Source organism: Rhinopithecus roxellana, chromosome 6 (assembly GCF_007565055.1).
Source record: "Rhinopithecus roxellana isolate Shanxi Qingling chromosome 6, ASM756505v1, whole genome shotgun sequence".
NCBI lineage: Eukaryota > Metazoa > Chordata > Mammalia > Primates > Cercopithecidae > Rhinopithecus > Rhinopithecus roxellana.
This window is the reverse complement of record NC_044554.1, coordinates 85,959,283-85,976,267: the sequence shown is the minus strand read 5'-3', so window position 1 is coordinate 85,976,267 and position 16,985 is coordinate 85,959,283. Positions and strand designations below refer to the sequence as shown.

Below are 16,985 nucleotides of genomic sequence, written 5' to 3'. Positions count from 1 at the left end.
TTATTTTATCTTAAACATGCTTGTCATTTTTTCATGCTACTCTATGCGGTTCTTTCAGCCAGGTAACATTGCTGAGCACCCGCTCACATGCTGTATGGAGCGCAGACTGCAGGGTGCGAGGGGCGGAGGTGAGACGTGCTAGGCCTGAATTCAAGAAGGGGAGCAGCCACAGGCCCCGCAAGGCCGGGGTGGCCTGTTGTAACGACGTCTTAATCGCTGACCTAAGTGGATCTGCTCCTCTCCCGCCGCCCGCTCCCTGCCTGCAGCACAGAAGGAGGGTGGCTGGCTCTCCCCGGGGGGCGCAGGTGAGTCACGCTTTGCCCTCCCGATTGGGCGCAGGTGAGCCACGCTTCGAGCTCCCGGGTGGGCGCAGGTGAGCCACGTTTTGCTCTCCCGGGTGGGCGCAGCTGAGCCATTGTTTGCTCTCCCGGGTGGGCGCAGCAGAGCCATTGTTTGCTCTTCCGGGTGGGCGCAGCAGAGCCACGCTTTGCTCTCCTCGTTGAGCCGCCGCTGGCTCTCCGGGTGAGGGCAGGTGAACCACGCTCTATGGGAGTCCTTCGAATCTTCATTCAATTCCATCGCCTCCTTGTATTTATGTGGGAGGACTTTTAAAAATGAAGCCTATGCACAACAAGCGTTTATCGAACACCACCGGTCGGAGCTGGGGCCCTGGTGGTGGTGACCTGGCCGAGGTGCCACGCCCACGCCCCGCGCGCCGAACGCACGCACGCACGCACTCACGCACGTACGTACGGCGCCAGCCCAAGGGCGACAGCAGCGCGCAGGCGCACGTAGGTCCCCGCGCTTTTCGGAGGACCCCGGCGTTCCAGACCGGCCGCAGGTAGGAAGAGGTGACGGGAGGCGGGACAGGGGCGCTGCTGACTCCTGTGGAGCATCAGGGTTGGGGCGTAGGGGAGAGGCGGGCGTGTGCCTCTGGAATGCTGGGGGGTCGCGGGGCGGGGGCTTCGCGGGAGGCCGTGGGAGGCGGGAGCCAGGCAGTGGCTGTGCCCTTTTGCTTCTGTCTTAGGGGAGGGTGGCTGACCCGCTAGCCCAGAACCAGACTCATCCAGGATTAGGAAGCTGGGGCCCGGCGTGGACAGCAGTCTCGGGGCCAGGTCTGCGGACGGCTTTCTTTGGCAGAGCCTGTCCGGGGGCGGGGCCGCTTACCGCAGGCATTTACCCGGCCCAGCGGGGCTCTGGGCGCCCACAGCGGGGGTCAGTCAGCTCCCCTGTGACCCAGGCAAGCTCTTAATCTCTGTGATGAGAAAGAAGGGCTCATACCTTTCAAGGGTCATTGTGAGGAATCGGAAGAAGCAGTATTTTATAGAGTATTTTCTAACTGCTGAGTCGTCCGTCTAGTGCTTTGCAGAAGTAAAATACCTTGTCAGCTCAGTGATGTTGCTGCGCTTCTTTTATAGGTAACAGAAAGACATTAAGAGATTTTCCTGCAGTCACTGCTGATAGAGCCAGGATCTGAACGCAGGCAGCCTGGCTCCAGACCTTGTGCTCTTAACTTCTGTTTTGCATCAAGAATAGAGTCCTATGAAAGGCCTGTACAGTGCTTGGTACTGAGTAGGCACTCCGTCAGTATTTTATAGCTGTTATTCCAAAGGACACTGTATTCTAGGTACTAAGACAATGTAAATGGAATGGAAAACAATTCCTCCCTGCAGAAGCCAACTATCTAGTTAGGAAGACAGTTAATCACATTATTAAAATAATCAGAACTTTGGCAAAATAAAGAAGATTGAAATGCAGTTCATATGACAGTGCTAATTAATCACACTTTTTAGATCTAGGAAAGGCCATAAAGGTTAAATTGTCTTGGAAATGGTAAACAAGACAATGGTTGTGTCGCTGATCAGTGATGGCCAGTTTTTCGTTATCCATATTTGTCATTTAAATGATTGAATTGAAAGGAAGAAATAAGACTTGGAAGATGAATATTGAAGGAAAAGTGAGTATAGAAAGGAGAAGGGGTTTATTCTGAGAACAGTGACTAGAACTCTGAGGAATGGTAGAAATTTCAGGATAACAGATGATAAAGTGGAATGAAGCCATGGAGAGGAAGAGAATGATAACACTAATTGTAAAAGTTTGTGTCGGCCGGGCGTGGTGACTCACGCCTGTAATCCCAGCACTTTGGGAGGCTGAGGCGGGCGGATCACGAGGTCAGGAGATTGAGACCATCCTGGCTAACATGGTGAAACCCTGTCTCTACTAAAAATACAAAAAAATTAGCCGGGCGAGGTGGCGGGCGCCTGTAGTCCCAGCTACTCGGGAGACTGAGGCAGAAGAATGGCGTGAACCTGGAAGGCAGAGCTTGCAGTGGGCCCAGATCGCGCCACTGCACTCCAGCCTGGGAGACAGAGCGAGACTCTGTCTAAAAAAAAAAAAAAAAAAAAAAAAACCAGTTTGTGTCAAGTGTTTTCTCAGTCACCTTTCTTTCAGTTTCTCATTTCCAGTATTGTATAAATGAGTTTAAAATCAAAATGGTATAGTGAAAAAAAGGATGAACTGCTTGGCAGGAGAGGTCAGATCTAGTTTTGACTCTAGCTTATTTAGCTTTACAGCTTTAAATAAATTACAGTGTGTTTAAATCTCTGGATCTTAAGTTTTCTTATTTTTTTTAAATAAAACTTTATGAACACCTACTTAAAATGTGACAAATTCTTTGTAAGGCATTATGGGAGATAAAAACTGTATTAAACATGACTGTTGCACTAAAAGAACCTGTTGTTTATTAAGCTGTACTTACAAGTAATTTGAAAGGCAAAATTTCAAATACTTGAGACTTAAGTAGGGTTTCTTGGTTTTCATTTAATTGAAATACTGTTAGGAAACAAAAAAAAATTCCATAAATTTTTCTTGTGGATATGTAAGTACATTCTATATATCTAGCAATGTGATACATCTACAGTTCTGTTTAAATGTAACTTAATGTGAAGAAACTTATGCGAATAACTTGACAGAAGAAATCTAAAGTAAAAGCATTTTACTAGCAGGCTAGCTTGTTCTCTTATTTCATTTATTGTAACAGATATTCTAGGGCATTCTGTTTAGGGTGATGAACTTATTCATGAATAAGTTATTAAAGCCATTTAAATATGCCATAGTTTAAATTTGTGATCCATGCTGTTCAATCTGTGACCTAGGATAGCAGCATCAAGGAGCATTGTGTACATGGAGAAGTGCATAGTACCTGGATTGACACTGCTCATGTTCCATTTCTGGTACCGTTCATAACTGACTGTGTGATCTCAAGTAAGTTCTTTAACTCTCTCAGCCTCAGTTTCTACATTTGTGTGGTAAGGATAATGATAGTTTTCAGATTATTTTCGTATTCATGATTTGATTTGATTGTCCCAATGGTTCCTCTCACTTTGCAGATAAGAAAACTGAAGAACCAGCTGGGCGCGGTGGCTCACGCCTGTAATCCCAGCACTTTGGGAGGCCGAGGCGGGTGGATTACCTGAGGTCAGAAGTTCGAGACTAACTAATATGACAAAACCCCATCTCTACTAAAAATATAAAAATTAGCCAGGCGTGGTGGCGGATGTCTGTAATCCCAGCTACTTGGGAAGCTGGGGCAGGAGAATCACTTGAACCTGGGAGGTAGAGGTTGCAGTGAGCTGAGATAATGCCACTGCCCTCCAGCAGCTTGGGTGACAGAGTGAGACTCTGTCTCAAAAAAAAAAAAAAAAGAAAAAAAAAGAAAACTAAAGAACCGTCAGTGATAGTAAAAAGTTCGCTTAAGCTCATTCAACTAGTTTCTTTTACAGCTCAGACTTAAACCTCTTGTTCATTTGTTTTGCTTTATGTATCTATAGTTCCATTGTTCTTCCACATTGCTTTTCTTTTTCTGATTAATTTTAAATCCTTTTCATCTAAACCTTATGAATGCTTTCCCTACAGATAAAATTATGTAAAACAATTTAACTCATAAATTATTATTTAATCAAGTCTTTAGTATTGAAGACTTCGTATTGATATGTCTTGAATACTTACAATCTATAGTTAACTAGATATTTCTCTTATAACCTGTCCTTATAAATCTACATTATAAATACAAAGTCCAGTGTCCCTTCCTTCAGATTAGCAGATGTTTAAAAACTATATTTAAAGTATTATGTCTTTGTTTTCTTCATACTGATTTTCATTTTTATTGTTTGTTATAGGACCTCTAAAATGCAGACCTCCAGCTCTAGATCTGTGCACCTGAGTGAATGGCAGAAGAATTACTTCGCAATTACATCTGGCATATGTACAGGACAGGAAGGCAGATGCATACCGTGCACAGATATTACGCATTCAGTATGCATGGGCAAACTCTGAGATTTCCCAGGTCTGTGCTACCAAACTGTTCAAAAAATATGCAGAGAAATATTCTGCAATTATTGATTCTGACAATGTTGAATCTGGCTTGAATAATTATGCAGAAAACATTTTAACTTTGGCAGGATCTCAACAAACAGATAGTGACAAGTGGCAGTCTGGATTGTCAATAAATAATGTTTTCAAAATGAGTAGTGTACAGAAGATGATGCAAGCTGGCAAAAAATTCAAAGACTCTCTGTTGGAACCTGCTCATGCATCAGTGGTAATCCATAAGGAGGCCACTGTCTTTGATCTTCCTAAATTTAGTGTTTGTGGTAGTTCTCAAGAGAGTGACCCATTACCTAACTCAGCTCATGATCAAGATAGGACCCAGGACTTCCCAGAGAGCAATCCTTTGAAACTCCTTCAGAGTGCCCAGCCACCTATGGTGACTAACGCTGCTAAGACTTGTCCTACATTCTCAGCACCTGTACATGACGCAGCCACTGCAAAATTCCATGTCACACCGTTGTTTGGAAATGTCAAAAAGGAAAATCAGAGCTCTCCAAAAGGAAACACAGGACTTAATATGTTCTTATCTAATCAGTCTTGTTTTCCTGCTGCCTGTGAGAGTCCACAAAGGAAGTCTTTTTATGATTGTGGCACCATTGATGCACTTTCCAATCCAATACTAAATAAGGCTTGTAGTAAAACAGAGGATAATGGCCCAAAGGAGGATAGCAGCCTGCCTACATTTAAAACGGCAAAAGAACAATTATGGGTAGATCAGCAAAAAAAGTACCACCAACCTCAGCGTGCATCAGGGTCTTCATATGGTGGTGTAAAAAAGTCTCTAGGAGCTAGTAGATCCCGAGGAATACTTGGAAAGTTTGTTCCTCCTATACCCAAGCAAGATGGGGGAGAGCAGAATGGAGGAACGCAGTATAAGCCTTATGGGGCAGGGCCTACAGAACCAGCACATCCAGTCCATGAGCGTCTGAAGAACTTGGAGCCAAAGATGATTGAACTTATTATGAATGAGATTATGGATCATGGACCTCCAGTAAATTGGGAAGATATTGCAGGAGTAGAATTTGCTAAAGCCACCATAAAGGAAATAGTTGTGTGGCCCATGTTGAGGCCAGACATCTTTACTGGTTTAAGGGGACCCCCTAAAGGAATTTTGCTCTTTGGTCCTCCTGGGACTGGTAAAACTCTAATTGGCAAGTGCATTGCTAGTCAGTCTGGGGCAACATTCTTTAGCATCTCTGCTTCATCCTTAACTTCTAAATGGGTAGGTGAGGGGGAGAAAATGGTCCGCGCATTGTTTGCTGTTGCAAGGTGTCAGCAACCAGCTGTGATATTTATTGATGAAATTGATTCCTTGTTATCTCAAAGGGGAGATGGTGAGCATGAATCTTCTAGAAGGATAAAAACAGAATTTTTAGTTCAGCTAGATGGAGCAACAACATCTTCTGAAGATCGTATCCTAGTGGTAGGAGCAACAAATCGGCCACAAGAAATTGATGAGGCTGCCCGGAGAAGATTGGTGAAAAGGCTTTATATTCCCCTCCCAGAAGCTTCAGCCAGGAAACAGATAGTAATTAATCTGATGTCCAAAGAGCAGTGTTGCCTCAGTGAGGAGGAAATCGAACAGGTTGTACAGCAGTCTGATGGGTTCTCAGGAGCAGACATGACACAGCTTTGCAGAGAGGCTTCTCTTGGTCCTATTCGCAGTTTACAAACTGCTGACATTGCTACCATAACACCGGATCAAGTTCGACCAATAGCTTATATTGATTTTGAAAATGCTTTTAGAACTGTGCGACCTAGTGTTTCTCCAAAAGATTTAGAGCTTTATGAAAACTGGAACAAAACTTTTGGTTGTGGAAAGTAAATGAGATTCTTAGAATCAAAAGAAGGCATCTCTGTAGTACAGTCTTTTTTTTTTTTTGGCATAGAAAGTTGGGGATGTGTTAATTGTGTTTTTTAGAATATATTCTGAATGAATTCTGTACTTCAAATAATAGCTCAGATTTTATAACTGATTGACATAGTGTATGTTAATGTAAGTTTTGCTCTCCAGTGATTACCTGATATGTAAGCCTATCTGAACAAAGTGAGAATGAACTTTTGTTTCTAAGAAGTCTTTCTCTTGAAGCTATATAACATGAAAAGTGAGCTCAAATTGTTTTTACTTGAAGATTGCATATAAAGTTGTATCTGATTAATATTCATCTTTTATTGAAGAAAATGCCGTCTGATGGCCACATAATTCTTAATGTTGGCTAGTATAATGGTTTACATTTGGACAAAGTATTGCTTAGTGTTATTTGAGTAGATTTAAGATCTCACGAAAAGCTAAAGTGCCAATTTTTACTTTCTTCAGCCAATTTGTTTCCTCTTTTCTGGTTGTTAATTTTTATCGGGACTAACATTTTCAGAAATAGCAAGGTGTGATCTAGTATTAGAGATATGTTCACAGAACTGAAAGCTTTTTTTTTTTCTTTAAATGCCAATATATTTTCATGATGAAATATGAAAATAGGTATAGCATAAAAAGATCTTTAAATATCATAACCAAAATTTGATTATTACCAGTACATAATTTATATGCATTTGCAGAAGGCATTTATGTAACTTCCATTCACATTTATTTGTGTCTGTCATTTACACACCTACTAATGACATCAAAATGCATAATGAGGCAGCAATGCAGAATACCCAGCTTTGTATAATATGTTTACACATTCTGATTGCTAATATGCTAGAAATAAGTCAAAATGCTCTATCAGTGGTAACTTTCTAAAGAGCTTAATTTTGGTTATCCAAAATGTTTGAATCTGTAATTCCTTTTCTATGTTTTTTTGTTTTTTTTTTTATTATTATACTTTAAGTTCTAGGGTACATGTGCATAATGTGCAGGTTTGTTACATATGTATATTTGTGCCATGTTGGTGTGCTGCACCCATCAGGATATAAATGATGAATTGATGGGTGCTGACGAGTTGATGAGAACTGAAAGCTTAATTAAGAATGTTGTTTACTTTCAGGGAAGCGTGTGATATTTAACGTTAATATTTTATTTGACACTACAGCCTGTAATACTGCTCTCTTTCAAAAATAAGTGTTTTCAGATTTTTATAACAGACCCATTTTGTTTTATGAAACATGTTCATTACAGTGAAGCGTGTTCGTTACAGAAATATGAGAAAATAGAGATAAGTAAAAAGAATAAAAATCACTGTTACCCTACCACTTTGCAGGACATAGTATTAATATTTAAGCATAGATTTTTCCAGATGTTTTGTTTTATATAGCAGTAGGATTGTATAATGTATTCTCTCTTGTAGCCTGCTCTTTGAAGCGTATCTTTACTTTCCATGTTGACATAAATGTCCTTTTATGATTGTCTAGGATTCCATGGATGGATGGACTATAATTGAGTCATCTGGTAGAGTGCATATAGGACAGGACACTAAGTTGTTTATCTTTTGTTTATTGTAAAGGAACTATGTGGGATGCATTTGGTGATCTTTTTAAAAAATGTATAAATTTCTTGAGTAATTCTTGGATTAAAGAATATGCACTTTTTAATGCTTTTGGCTTGCATTCTAAATTGTCCTCTTGAAAAAGTAGTTCCTCTGTAAAACTCCATCTGCACTGAGTCAGAGCTGTGGCAGCATTGGGCAGGAGGCAGTTTTGGTATTTGTTGGCATTCTTTTTGCATTTATTCAAAAAACTGAAGGTACTAAAGGTAGAGCAATGAACAACACAAATATCCTTGGTCTCGTGGAGGTTACATTTAAGTTCTAATGTTTTCTCTTGTGAACAGTGCAATTTGAACTGACAAATTGAAACAGTTGTTGAATTTGGACAGTTTGCGTATGTATAGTTAAAATTTTTATCCTTGGTTTGCCTTCTGTTTTTATGTTAAAAGATTGTTGTTGCAATTTTTAGTTTTTCCCTTTGTAATATGTGATTGTCTTTCATTAGAATTCATTTTTTGTTTTGTTTTGGTTATTTTGAGACAGAGTCTCGCTGTGTTGCCTAGGCTGGAGTGCAGTGGTGTGATCTTGGCTCACTGCAACCTCTGCCTCCTGGGTTCCAGTGATTCTTGTGCCTCAGTCTCCCTTGTAGCTGAGACCACAGGTGTGCACCACCACGCCCAGCTAATTTTTGTATTTTTAATAGAAATGGGGTTTCACCATGTTGCCGAGGCTGCTCTCGAACTCCTGGCCTCAAATGATCCACCCATCTCAGCCTCCTGAAGTGCTGGGATTACAGGCGTGAGCCACCATGCCTGGCCTTTTTTATTAGAATTTGAATGTTAAACTTCTTGTCTTCAGTTCTTAGTTATATCTTTTAACATCCAAAAACATTTCACAATATTCATTACTGTCTTTATCTCTATTTATATAAACAGCACTATAACCTTGGGTTCTTTGGTATTGATGTCAAGGAATTCTCTAGTTTTTCTTTCCTGCAGATCACTCCCACCTTCTTGGGTCTTACAATTACTGTAACTATTTAGATTTGTCAGCATTTGCCCTCTAGCTGTTAATGTTTTATTTAGCTCTATAATTTGGTCTTAATATTTATTATCAGTTTTTTTCAGTTACAGCTTCTGCCAGCCCTGACTTTAAGCTCCCTTGACCACCAACCACAGGGCCACTTCTTTCTATGGAGTTTAGAAATTGTGACAAGGAGAGAAAGTCTAGTTGGTTTAGCTCATCTTGGATTAGCAGAGCCTATATCTCTGGTTAGCTCAAGAAATGGCCCTTCCTGAATTAAGGTCTACTATTCTGTTAAATGAGAATCTTAACCTGGAAGGAATAGTCAGGATATTTTAAAGCTGGAAAGAAAATTTGAGCTGTTGTTTCTACGGTATACCACAGAGAAGAATTCTTTGTCTCAACACTTTGTGATTTTGAGTGTTTCTGAAGCAGCTGGGTAGGAAGCTTACTGAAACTTTAAGATTTCGTACTCTTACCACATATGATTGTCTTCAGTGATTGTAATAATCTTGGATTAAATTCTCTTGAGTGTGGCACTGCCCTGTCTTTAGCCATTGCTTCAGAAACATGAATGCTAGCCTGATATTTAATGTCTTTAAAAATTACATTCCCTTAGTAGAAATACTCATTTTACCAAACATGTCACTTGGTTATGTTATTAATGCTTAACAATTTTGATATGAATATGGTAATTCTAATTTATAATTTCAGGCCTTCTTATATCTTTTTATTATACATCTAATATATGATCCTTTTGATACGTATTCATTCTGTGGTAAATTTCTAATTTTTCTGAAATTTTAACTCATTTTCTCATTTCTAAAACATTTCTTAGGTCTGGCTTTCATATTGACAAGCTGGTCTTGATGGAATCATATTCTAAAGATCGTGGACTGTGGAGCCAAATAGACCTGTTGAATTCTGGCTCTGTCATTTACTGGTGACTGTTGGTTACTTAATTATTCAATCTCAATTCTAAAGTGCGTATAGTTTATATCTGTCTTGTTGGAGAGTGACGATTAAATAGTAAAAGACAGATTTAAAAGGCCTGGTTCATGCTTTATGATTGTGCATCTTCTTTGAATCTGCCTTGATTTTGCTCTTGTTGCTGTGAAGGATCTTTTCAACTATTTTGTGTGGTTGTCCTAGCTCATTCTGCTTAATGTTTGTGGTATTTGCATCATATTATTAGACATCATATGCCATCTATCTTTAGTTTTGTGGAAAAATTCTAATTCCAGAGAAATATCTCTTAGTTATGTTTCTCCTTTTCTACACTTTAGAACTTTTTTAAAGATCTGTCCCAGATTATTATTTTTCTCTGCTCATGCTTGTATGTTATTTATTGGTCTCCATTGTTATTCCCCAGTGTTTTTTTTTTTTTTTTAAGGGACACTTTACAGCCCACCTTTAGGGATCTGAATAAAAGAAAGGATTCTATCAAGGTCCATGGCAGAGGACAGGTTGGATAAAGATAACGTCTTTTAACTCCCTTCTTATATTCCTAGTTCTTGTCCTCAGTTCGGGAGTTGGTGGTGAGGGAGCACATTTTAAACAGTTTAAGCAGGTGGGACCATCTTGAAGGTTTGGCCCAGCAGTCTGGGTGAATGGAGGGAGTCTTGGGAGAATAGATAAGATGCAGTCACCACTTTTAACTCTTGCCTTTAAAAAATACTTTTACAACACAGTTTATAATGGAAAGAGCATTAAAATGGACGTTAGAAAACTGCCAGTGATTCTAACCTTAGACAGTTTGTACAAACTCCCTAAGATCTATTTTTTTAGTGATAAAAGGAAATTGTACTGGACAATCCTTAATGACACATCCATATTTCTGTTGTCACTTACCAAAATATGAATTTGAGAATTGCTTCTAGGCTATCAGGTGCTGGGTACTGGGAGGCACAAAACAAAGTATAGTCAGGTAAGGGCTAACTTTATTACTAATTTGGCTCATTATAAAAACAATGGGAAAACATGAAGAGAGGGCTTTATTAAGGAGTTAAGTCAGCATAATGGTCCACTTAATATATAATAAACCACTTAAGAAAAGGGGAAAAGGAAGTCCATATAAGGTGGCATTTTATAAAGGCAATATGCTGTGGTTAAGGACACTTGGGCCATTGGTGTTTTGTGACAGCTGGGCTCAGGCATCTCAACAAGCAGTGGTGTGCCTGCTGACCAGCAGGGCCTGCCATGGGCAGTGAAGCCCAGCTATTAGAGCTCTCTCAATCCATTTCTGCTCAGAAATGTAGAGATGGCAGGGAAAACGTAGCTAAGTCCCAGGTTCCTCAGATATGGCCAGGGCAAGCACTCCCATACTACAACAACCTGTGCAGTCAGTGAGTCCAGAACAGAGGCCTTGTCTCCTCCTTTGCTCACCTTCAACCACTGTCCTGGACTGTCAGGCCCCGGTTCTCATCCCCAGGTGTGATGAAGCCATGCAGTCCCAGAGAGGGAGCCATCCACTTGGTAGTCCCATGCTTTAGTGTCAGAGTTGCACCTTACCTTTGTATCCAAGAAATGCATGCAGCTCAACTTTCCCTTAAAAGGCTTCTAGGAAAAAACTACCCCAGCATTTTTTTTCCCCTCGAAGAATATATTAGCTTAATAAGAAAAGGTATAGTATCAAACTTTTCATTTAAAATAGTGGCCTAAGCCACAAATTTACCTTTCCTGCCCGTATGTGCAAAATTTTAATTGAAATGAAAAAAATAAAAAAATACACACTAAGAATAAATCCAGTGTGATGTTGGAAAAGAGACAAGTTTACCATTTTCTTTTTTTTCTTTTTTTTTTTTTTTTTGAGACGGAGTCTCGCTCTGTCGCCCAGGCTGGAGTGCAGTGGCCGGATCTCAGCTCACTGCAAGCTCCGCCTCCCGGGTTCACGCCATTCTCCTGCCTCAGCCTCCCAAGTGGCTGGGATTACAGGCGCCCGCCACCTCGCCCGGCTAGTTTTTTTAGTAGAGACGGGGTTTCACCGTGTTAGCCAGGATGGTCTCGATCTCCTGACCTCGTGATCCGCCCGTCTGGGCCTCCCAAAGTGCTGGGATTACAGGCTTGAGCCACCGCGCCCGGCCAAAGGTTACCATTTTCAAATATGACAGGTGTTTCTGGAAGTCACAAGGGAAATGGTATTGGGTTGTTGGAATCCCTGAGCTAAATAATGGCTGTGAAAACGCCAGCTGAGATTGGTTATTTCAGCAGTGCCTGGGCTGTACCCCTAGCTTAGGCAGCAAAATAGGCTGTGGGCCAGTGGTCTGGTATCTGATAGGATTGCCAAGACAAGCCTTGCAGAGCTCATGCCCCACTGTTTCTTATGGAGCCACTGGGAAGTGGAGTTCCCTAAATCAGGGGGAGTCATTTACAGTCGCCTGGCTTTTGTTTGCCCTGCAGCCTGAGAAGTGAGTCAGGGTGGCAGGTACTTGGTTGCCACGTTAGACAGAAGCACAAGTATTTGATGAAGCAGTGGAACTTCTTGATGTGACTAACTCCTGTCTCGGTAACTTTTTACCTACTTCCACATTTTTTTAAGGGTTGACCCCCACTTCCTACAGTTTCTCTGTATCCTTGCCACTGACATATGCAGGCTTATGTCAAGACATAGAGGAGGTCATGCTGACGCCACAGTTTAACACATCTCTATCCACAGCTGGGCAGTATGAAAGACAATTGCTAAGGAAGCTTTCCCCTGTCAGCATACTGATCACTTTTAAAGTATAACTTAACATTACCTCCCCTTGTAAAAATCTTCCAATAGATTCCCATCTAAATGAAAATAAAATCCAGATTCCTTCCTAGAACCAAATATCATTTCTCTTCACTCTCCTTACTTTGCTTCATCCCACTGGATCTTAAGGTGCAACAAACATGCTTCTCATATAGGAAGTGTGGTAGGCACAATTCTGAAGATGTTCCTCCAAGAGACCCATCCCCTGCGTATTCAGTCAAATCTAGGCACTGCTGGGAAGGGACTTTGCAGAGGTAATGCAGTTACAGGCCTTCAGATAGGGAGGTTATCTTGAATTATTTGTGTAGGGCCAATCTAATTTCATAAGTCCTTAAAAGCAGAGAATGTTCTCTGACTGATTAGAGAAGAGGAGGGCTGAAGAGGCAGAAGAAAGATGTGGCAGAGAGGACGTCCAAGATTCCAAGCATGAAAAGGATTTTCTCTGAAGTTGCAGCTCCGTGAAGCAGGAGCCCATGTGCAAGGGCTGGAGAGAAGTCTCTAGGAGCTGACAGGAGCCTCCAGACAATAGCCAACAAAAACCAGAGGTGTCAGTCCTACAACTGCATAGAAGGGAATTCTGCCAGCAACCTAAATGAGCCAGGAAGCCTCACCCAGAGATTCCAGTTGAGAATCCAGACCGGCTGACGCCTTGATTTCAGTCTTATGGGACCCAGAGCAGAGAAACTTGTAGAGACTCCCAGACTTCTGATGTACAGAACTGTGGGGTCATAGTGGTGTGGTTCTAAGCTCTAAGTTTATGATAGTTTGTTATAGCAGCAATGTGGGGTAGGGAACATTACACTGTCTGTTCTTTGAGTGTGGAAAGCTCTTACAGCTGCTTCTTCAAGTTAGTAAAATATGATTTCTCCCAGCAAGGCCTTTGACCACTGTGAGATAGCCTCCACTAACTTGCAACACATGCTTGCCATCACTATCATATTGTCCTACATTTTTTATTGGTGTTACTAACTGAAAATACTTATGCTTACTGTCTTTGTCTCTAATCCTATATCACACCCGTTAGAAAGTTCTTTACAGCTAGGGACTGTGCACTTCACAACCATGTAAGATTCATGAGACTTCTGAAAAACCCAACATCATGAGAGGCACCCAGAGAAGAAGCAGAGTGATTCCCATCAAAGAAAACCATTGGTTCAGGAGACTAGAGCTTTAGAAAGTCTTGATCCCAGAAGACATGATAGCCACCAAATTAAAATAGGCAGCTATTGTATTAGTATATTGTTGCATAACAATATCACCACAAACTTAGTGACTTTAAACAACACACATTAATGACCTTGTAGTGTCTGTGGATCAGGCTTAGCTGGGTCCTCTGCTTCAGGGGCCCACAGGGCTGCAATGAAGGTGTTGTGTTGGTCAGTGCTGTGGTCTCATCTGAGGCTTGTTGGGGAAGGATCCACTTCTCAGCTCAAGCGGTGGTTGGGCAACATTCAGTTCCTTACGGATGGCTGGACAGAGGGCCTCAGTTCTTGCCATCTGTTGGCTGAAGGTTGCCCTCAGTTGCTTGCCATGTAGGCATTCCAACATGGCTGATTGCTTCCTCAAGGCTGGCAGGGGAGAGAGCCTTTCCAGCAGCATAGATGTTATTATCTTCTGTAATATAATCACACAGGCAACACTTTGTCACCTTTCTATATTCTGTAGGGTGGGAGCAAGACACAGGTCCTTCCCACTCTTAGGGGAAGTATTAAAATGTATTAAAAATGATAACTACCAGGAAGTAGGGATCATGGAGCCTGCTTCAGAATCTTATCACAGCTATGAAATAAAGGCCCAGGAAACGGAAGAATTCTAATGGTTAAAATAAAAATCTTAGCGGAAGAACTGAATTTTTTAAAATGGAAAGGGCTGAAACAAGATAGTTAAAAGGAAGAATAAGCTGTGAAATTATTTTGCAATCTTCAGCAGACAGACCTAGAGTGAGGAGTTAACTAGTATGACAGATTCCAGGAAATTAATAGCCATATAATGGGGAATCTATAGAAGTAAAAAGGAGAGAGGTAGATGATAATTACATTATTAAGAGCAGAGCAGATAATTCTGAGTGAAATACATAGTTCATATCAAAAACATCTACTGAGTGTGTGGTTATCTATCTATCTATATATATATAGGTTTTTTATCCAGGATTCTTTGGCTTATAACTCCCACAGCCCTTATATATTCTTATTATAATGTTGGATGTGTTAGGTCTCAGGTTGACCTCTGGTGTTCTGCCCTCCTTCCACTCTCATGTTCTCCCACCTTTCTGATTGTGGGTCTTAAGACTCTCATAATACCTCAAGAGGAAAGGGTTCAGAGAGCTTCCCAATAGCTGAACATGTGGAGGTTCCTGGAGAGTGGTGCGCCCAGGGAGGGTGTGGAAGCTCCAAGCCCCTTCCCCTACACTTCCCCCTAGTGTTTCTTCATCTGTATTTTTTCCAGTATAGAGCAATAAACTGGTGAACTAAGTGTTTTTCTGAGTTGTGTGAGCTGAAAGAAGGGGTCATGGGAACCTTAACTTGAAGCTGGTTGGTCAGAAGTTCTGAAGGCCCAGACTTGGCGGCTGGTATGGAGGGGCAGTCTTGGGGACTGACCCCTCAGCCTGTGGGACCTGACACCATCTCTAGGTAAATAGTGTTGGAATTGAATTAGAGGACATGCGGCTGGTGTCTACTGATGGGTGTATGGGAAAAAAACCCACATTTGATCACAGAAGTCTTCTGTGTTGACAATTGTTATGTGGGAGTAGAGGAAAATGCAGTTAGAGGAAGTTTTCTCTAAACAGTGTTAAGCAAGAATTGGGGATGGACCGAGACATACCTTGGTAAAGTCTCTGGGGAAAGAGAGCAAGAGAGCACAACCAAATGGGCAATCTGTAAAAGACTAAGAATCAGAGTGTCAACTAAAGTGTCAAATAACATTAAATGCTGGAAAGTAATGGTGCTGAGCACAGTGGCTCACACCTGTAATCCCAACACTTTGGGAGGCTGAGGCAAGAGGATCACTAAAGGCCAGGAGTTTGAGACCAGCCTGGGCAACATAGTGAGACCCCTATCTCTACAAAAAAAAAAAAAAAAAAAAAAAAAAAAATTAGCTGAGTATGGTGGCATATGCCTGTAATCCCAGTGACTCGGGAGGCTGAGGTAAGAGAATCGCTTGAGCCTAGGAGTTCAAGGCTGCAGTGAGTCATGATTGCACCACTGCATTCCAGCTTGGGTGACAGAGTGAGACCCTGTCTCTAAAAAGAAAGTAATAATGAAACAGTGCTCACAAAGTTCTGGGGGCAAATAATTTTGAGATTAGAATTGTAGATCTAAGATGTCAAATGGGTGACTACAGTAAATTCTTGTTTAGATACAGTGGATCCCCAAATTGTCACATATTCTTTCTGGGGAAGAGGAAAAGGCCCCTGAAGGATGCCTTAGGCAAATGAAAAATGAATCAGGATAAGGAAGTCAGCAAAAGGAAAGCTATAGTACATGCCAAGCCACCATGAGCAAAGGAACCAGCAAACCTTGTGACTAAATAATTTTTGACAATGTAGTTGTACAGTTTAATACAACTGTTAAAATGATTTTCTGAAATAAAAACATCACATTACAAAAATCCAAAACTAAAATTCTGGAAGATTTCATCAAACGGGAATAAAAGATAAGAATAAAGCAGCTGCTCATATTTTATTGTGTTATGTTTTGTTTGAGGGAGTTCGGCATATATTCAGGTAAGTCTTGATGTTGAGAGAAAGTATGTAGGTTCAGGCTTAGGACCGGGGCATTAAGACTGACAGGTGGGGCCCGTGGAAGGCACAAGGTGTTTGAAGTGAAGCCCTGTGGGGTGCGTTGGGGTGGGTCAGGCTCTGGCCACATAACTGGCAAGGGCACAAGGCAGTCAGAAGACCATGGGGTGAGGACATTGCAGGAAAGCCTACTCAAGCCATGTGCTTTATCCACTAATATTTTTAAAATTTATTTTTTTATTTTAAAGTATTTTTATATGGAATACTTCATGAATTTGCATGTCATCCTTGCTCAGAGGCCATGCTAATCTCTGTATCATTCCAATTTTAGTATATGTACTGCCAAAGTGAGCACATCCGCTAATCTTTTAGAACAGTGAAAAAACAAACAGTAAGATCACATTTTTTCCTAAAAGGATGACATTGTCAGGAGGCTCGGATGTTACTCTTCATAGAGGACAACAATAACGATAAGAAGTCAGGATTTTAGAGTAATATATCTATGGAGCACAGGAGTAGTTTAGTGTAATTTATCAGCTACAAGGGCTCTGAGTATTTAGAAAACAGGAATAATATGGTGCAAAAACAAAGTAAATCCAGACTCAGAAATTCAGCCACTACTGCCATTACTGAGCCCTGTCATGAAGTTGGAACATATGATAATAACTAAATCAAAAAAAGG

General features: G+C 41.2%; 1 protein-coding gene and 1 non-coding gene across 2 annotated transcripts; one reads left to right on the top strand and one right to left on the bottom strand.

Annotated features, from left to right (window-relative positions):
• Positions 1-734: 734 nt before the first annotated feature.
• Positions 735-7,919, top strand: FIGNL1 (fidgetin like 1). The gene is given in 4 exon segments (XM_030933085.1): positions 735-841; positions 3,156-3,264; positions 4,179-4,275; positions 4,277-7,919. Coding segments are annotated over 2 exon segments (2,025 nt in total). The 5' UTR covers positions 735-841; positions 3,156-3,264; positions 4,179-4,188; the 3' UTR covers positions 6,215-7,919.
• Positions 7,920-16,554: 8,635 nt separating this feature from the next.
• Positions 16,555-16,658, bottom strand: LOC115898406. Its single transcript, XR_004058145.1, has one exon. It is a non-coding gene; the product is annotated as a U6 spliceosomal RNA (small nuclear RNA).
• Positions 16,659-16,985: the final 327 nt, after the last annotated feature.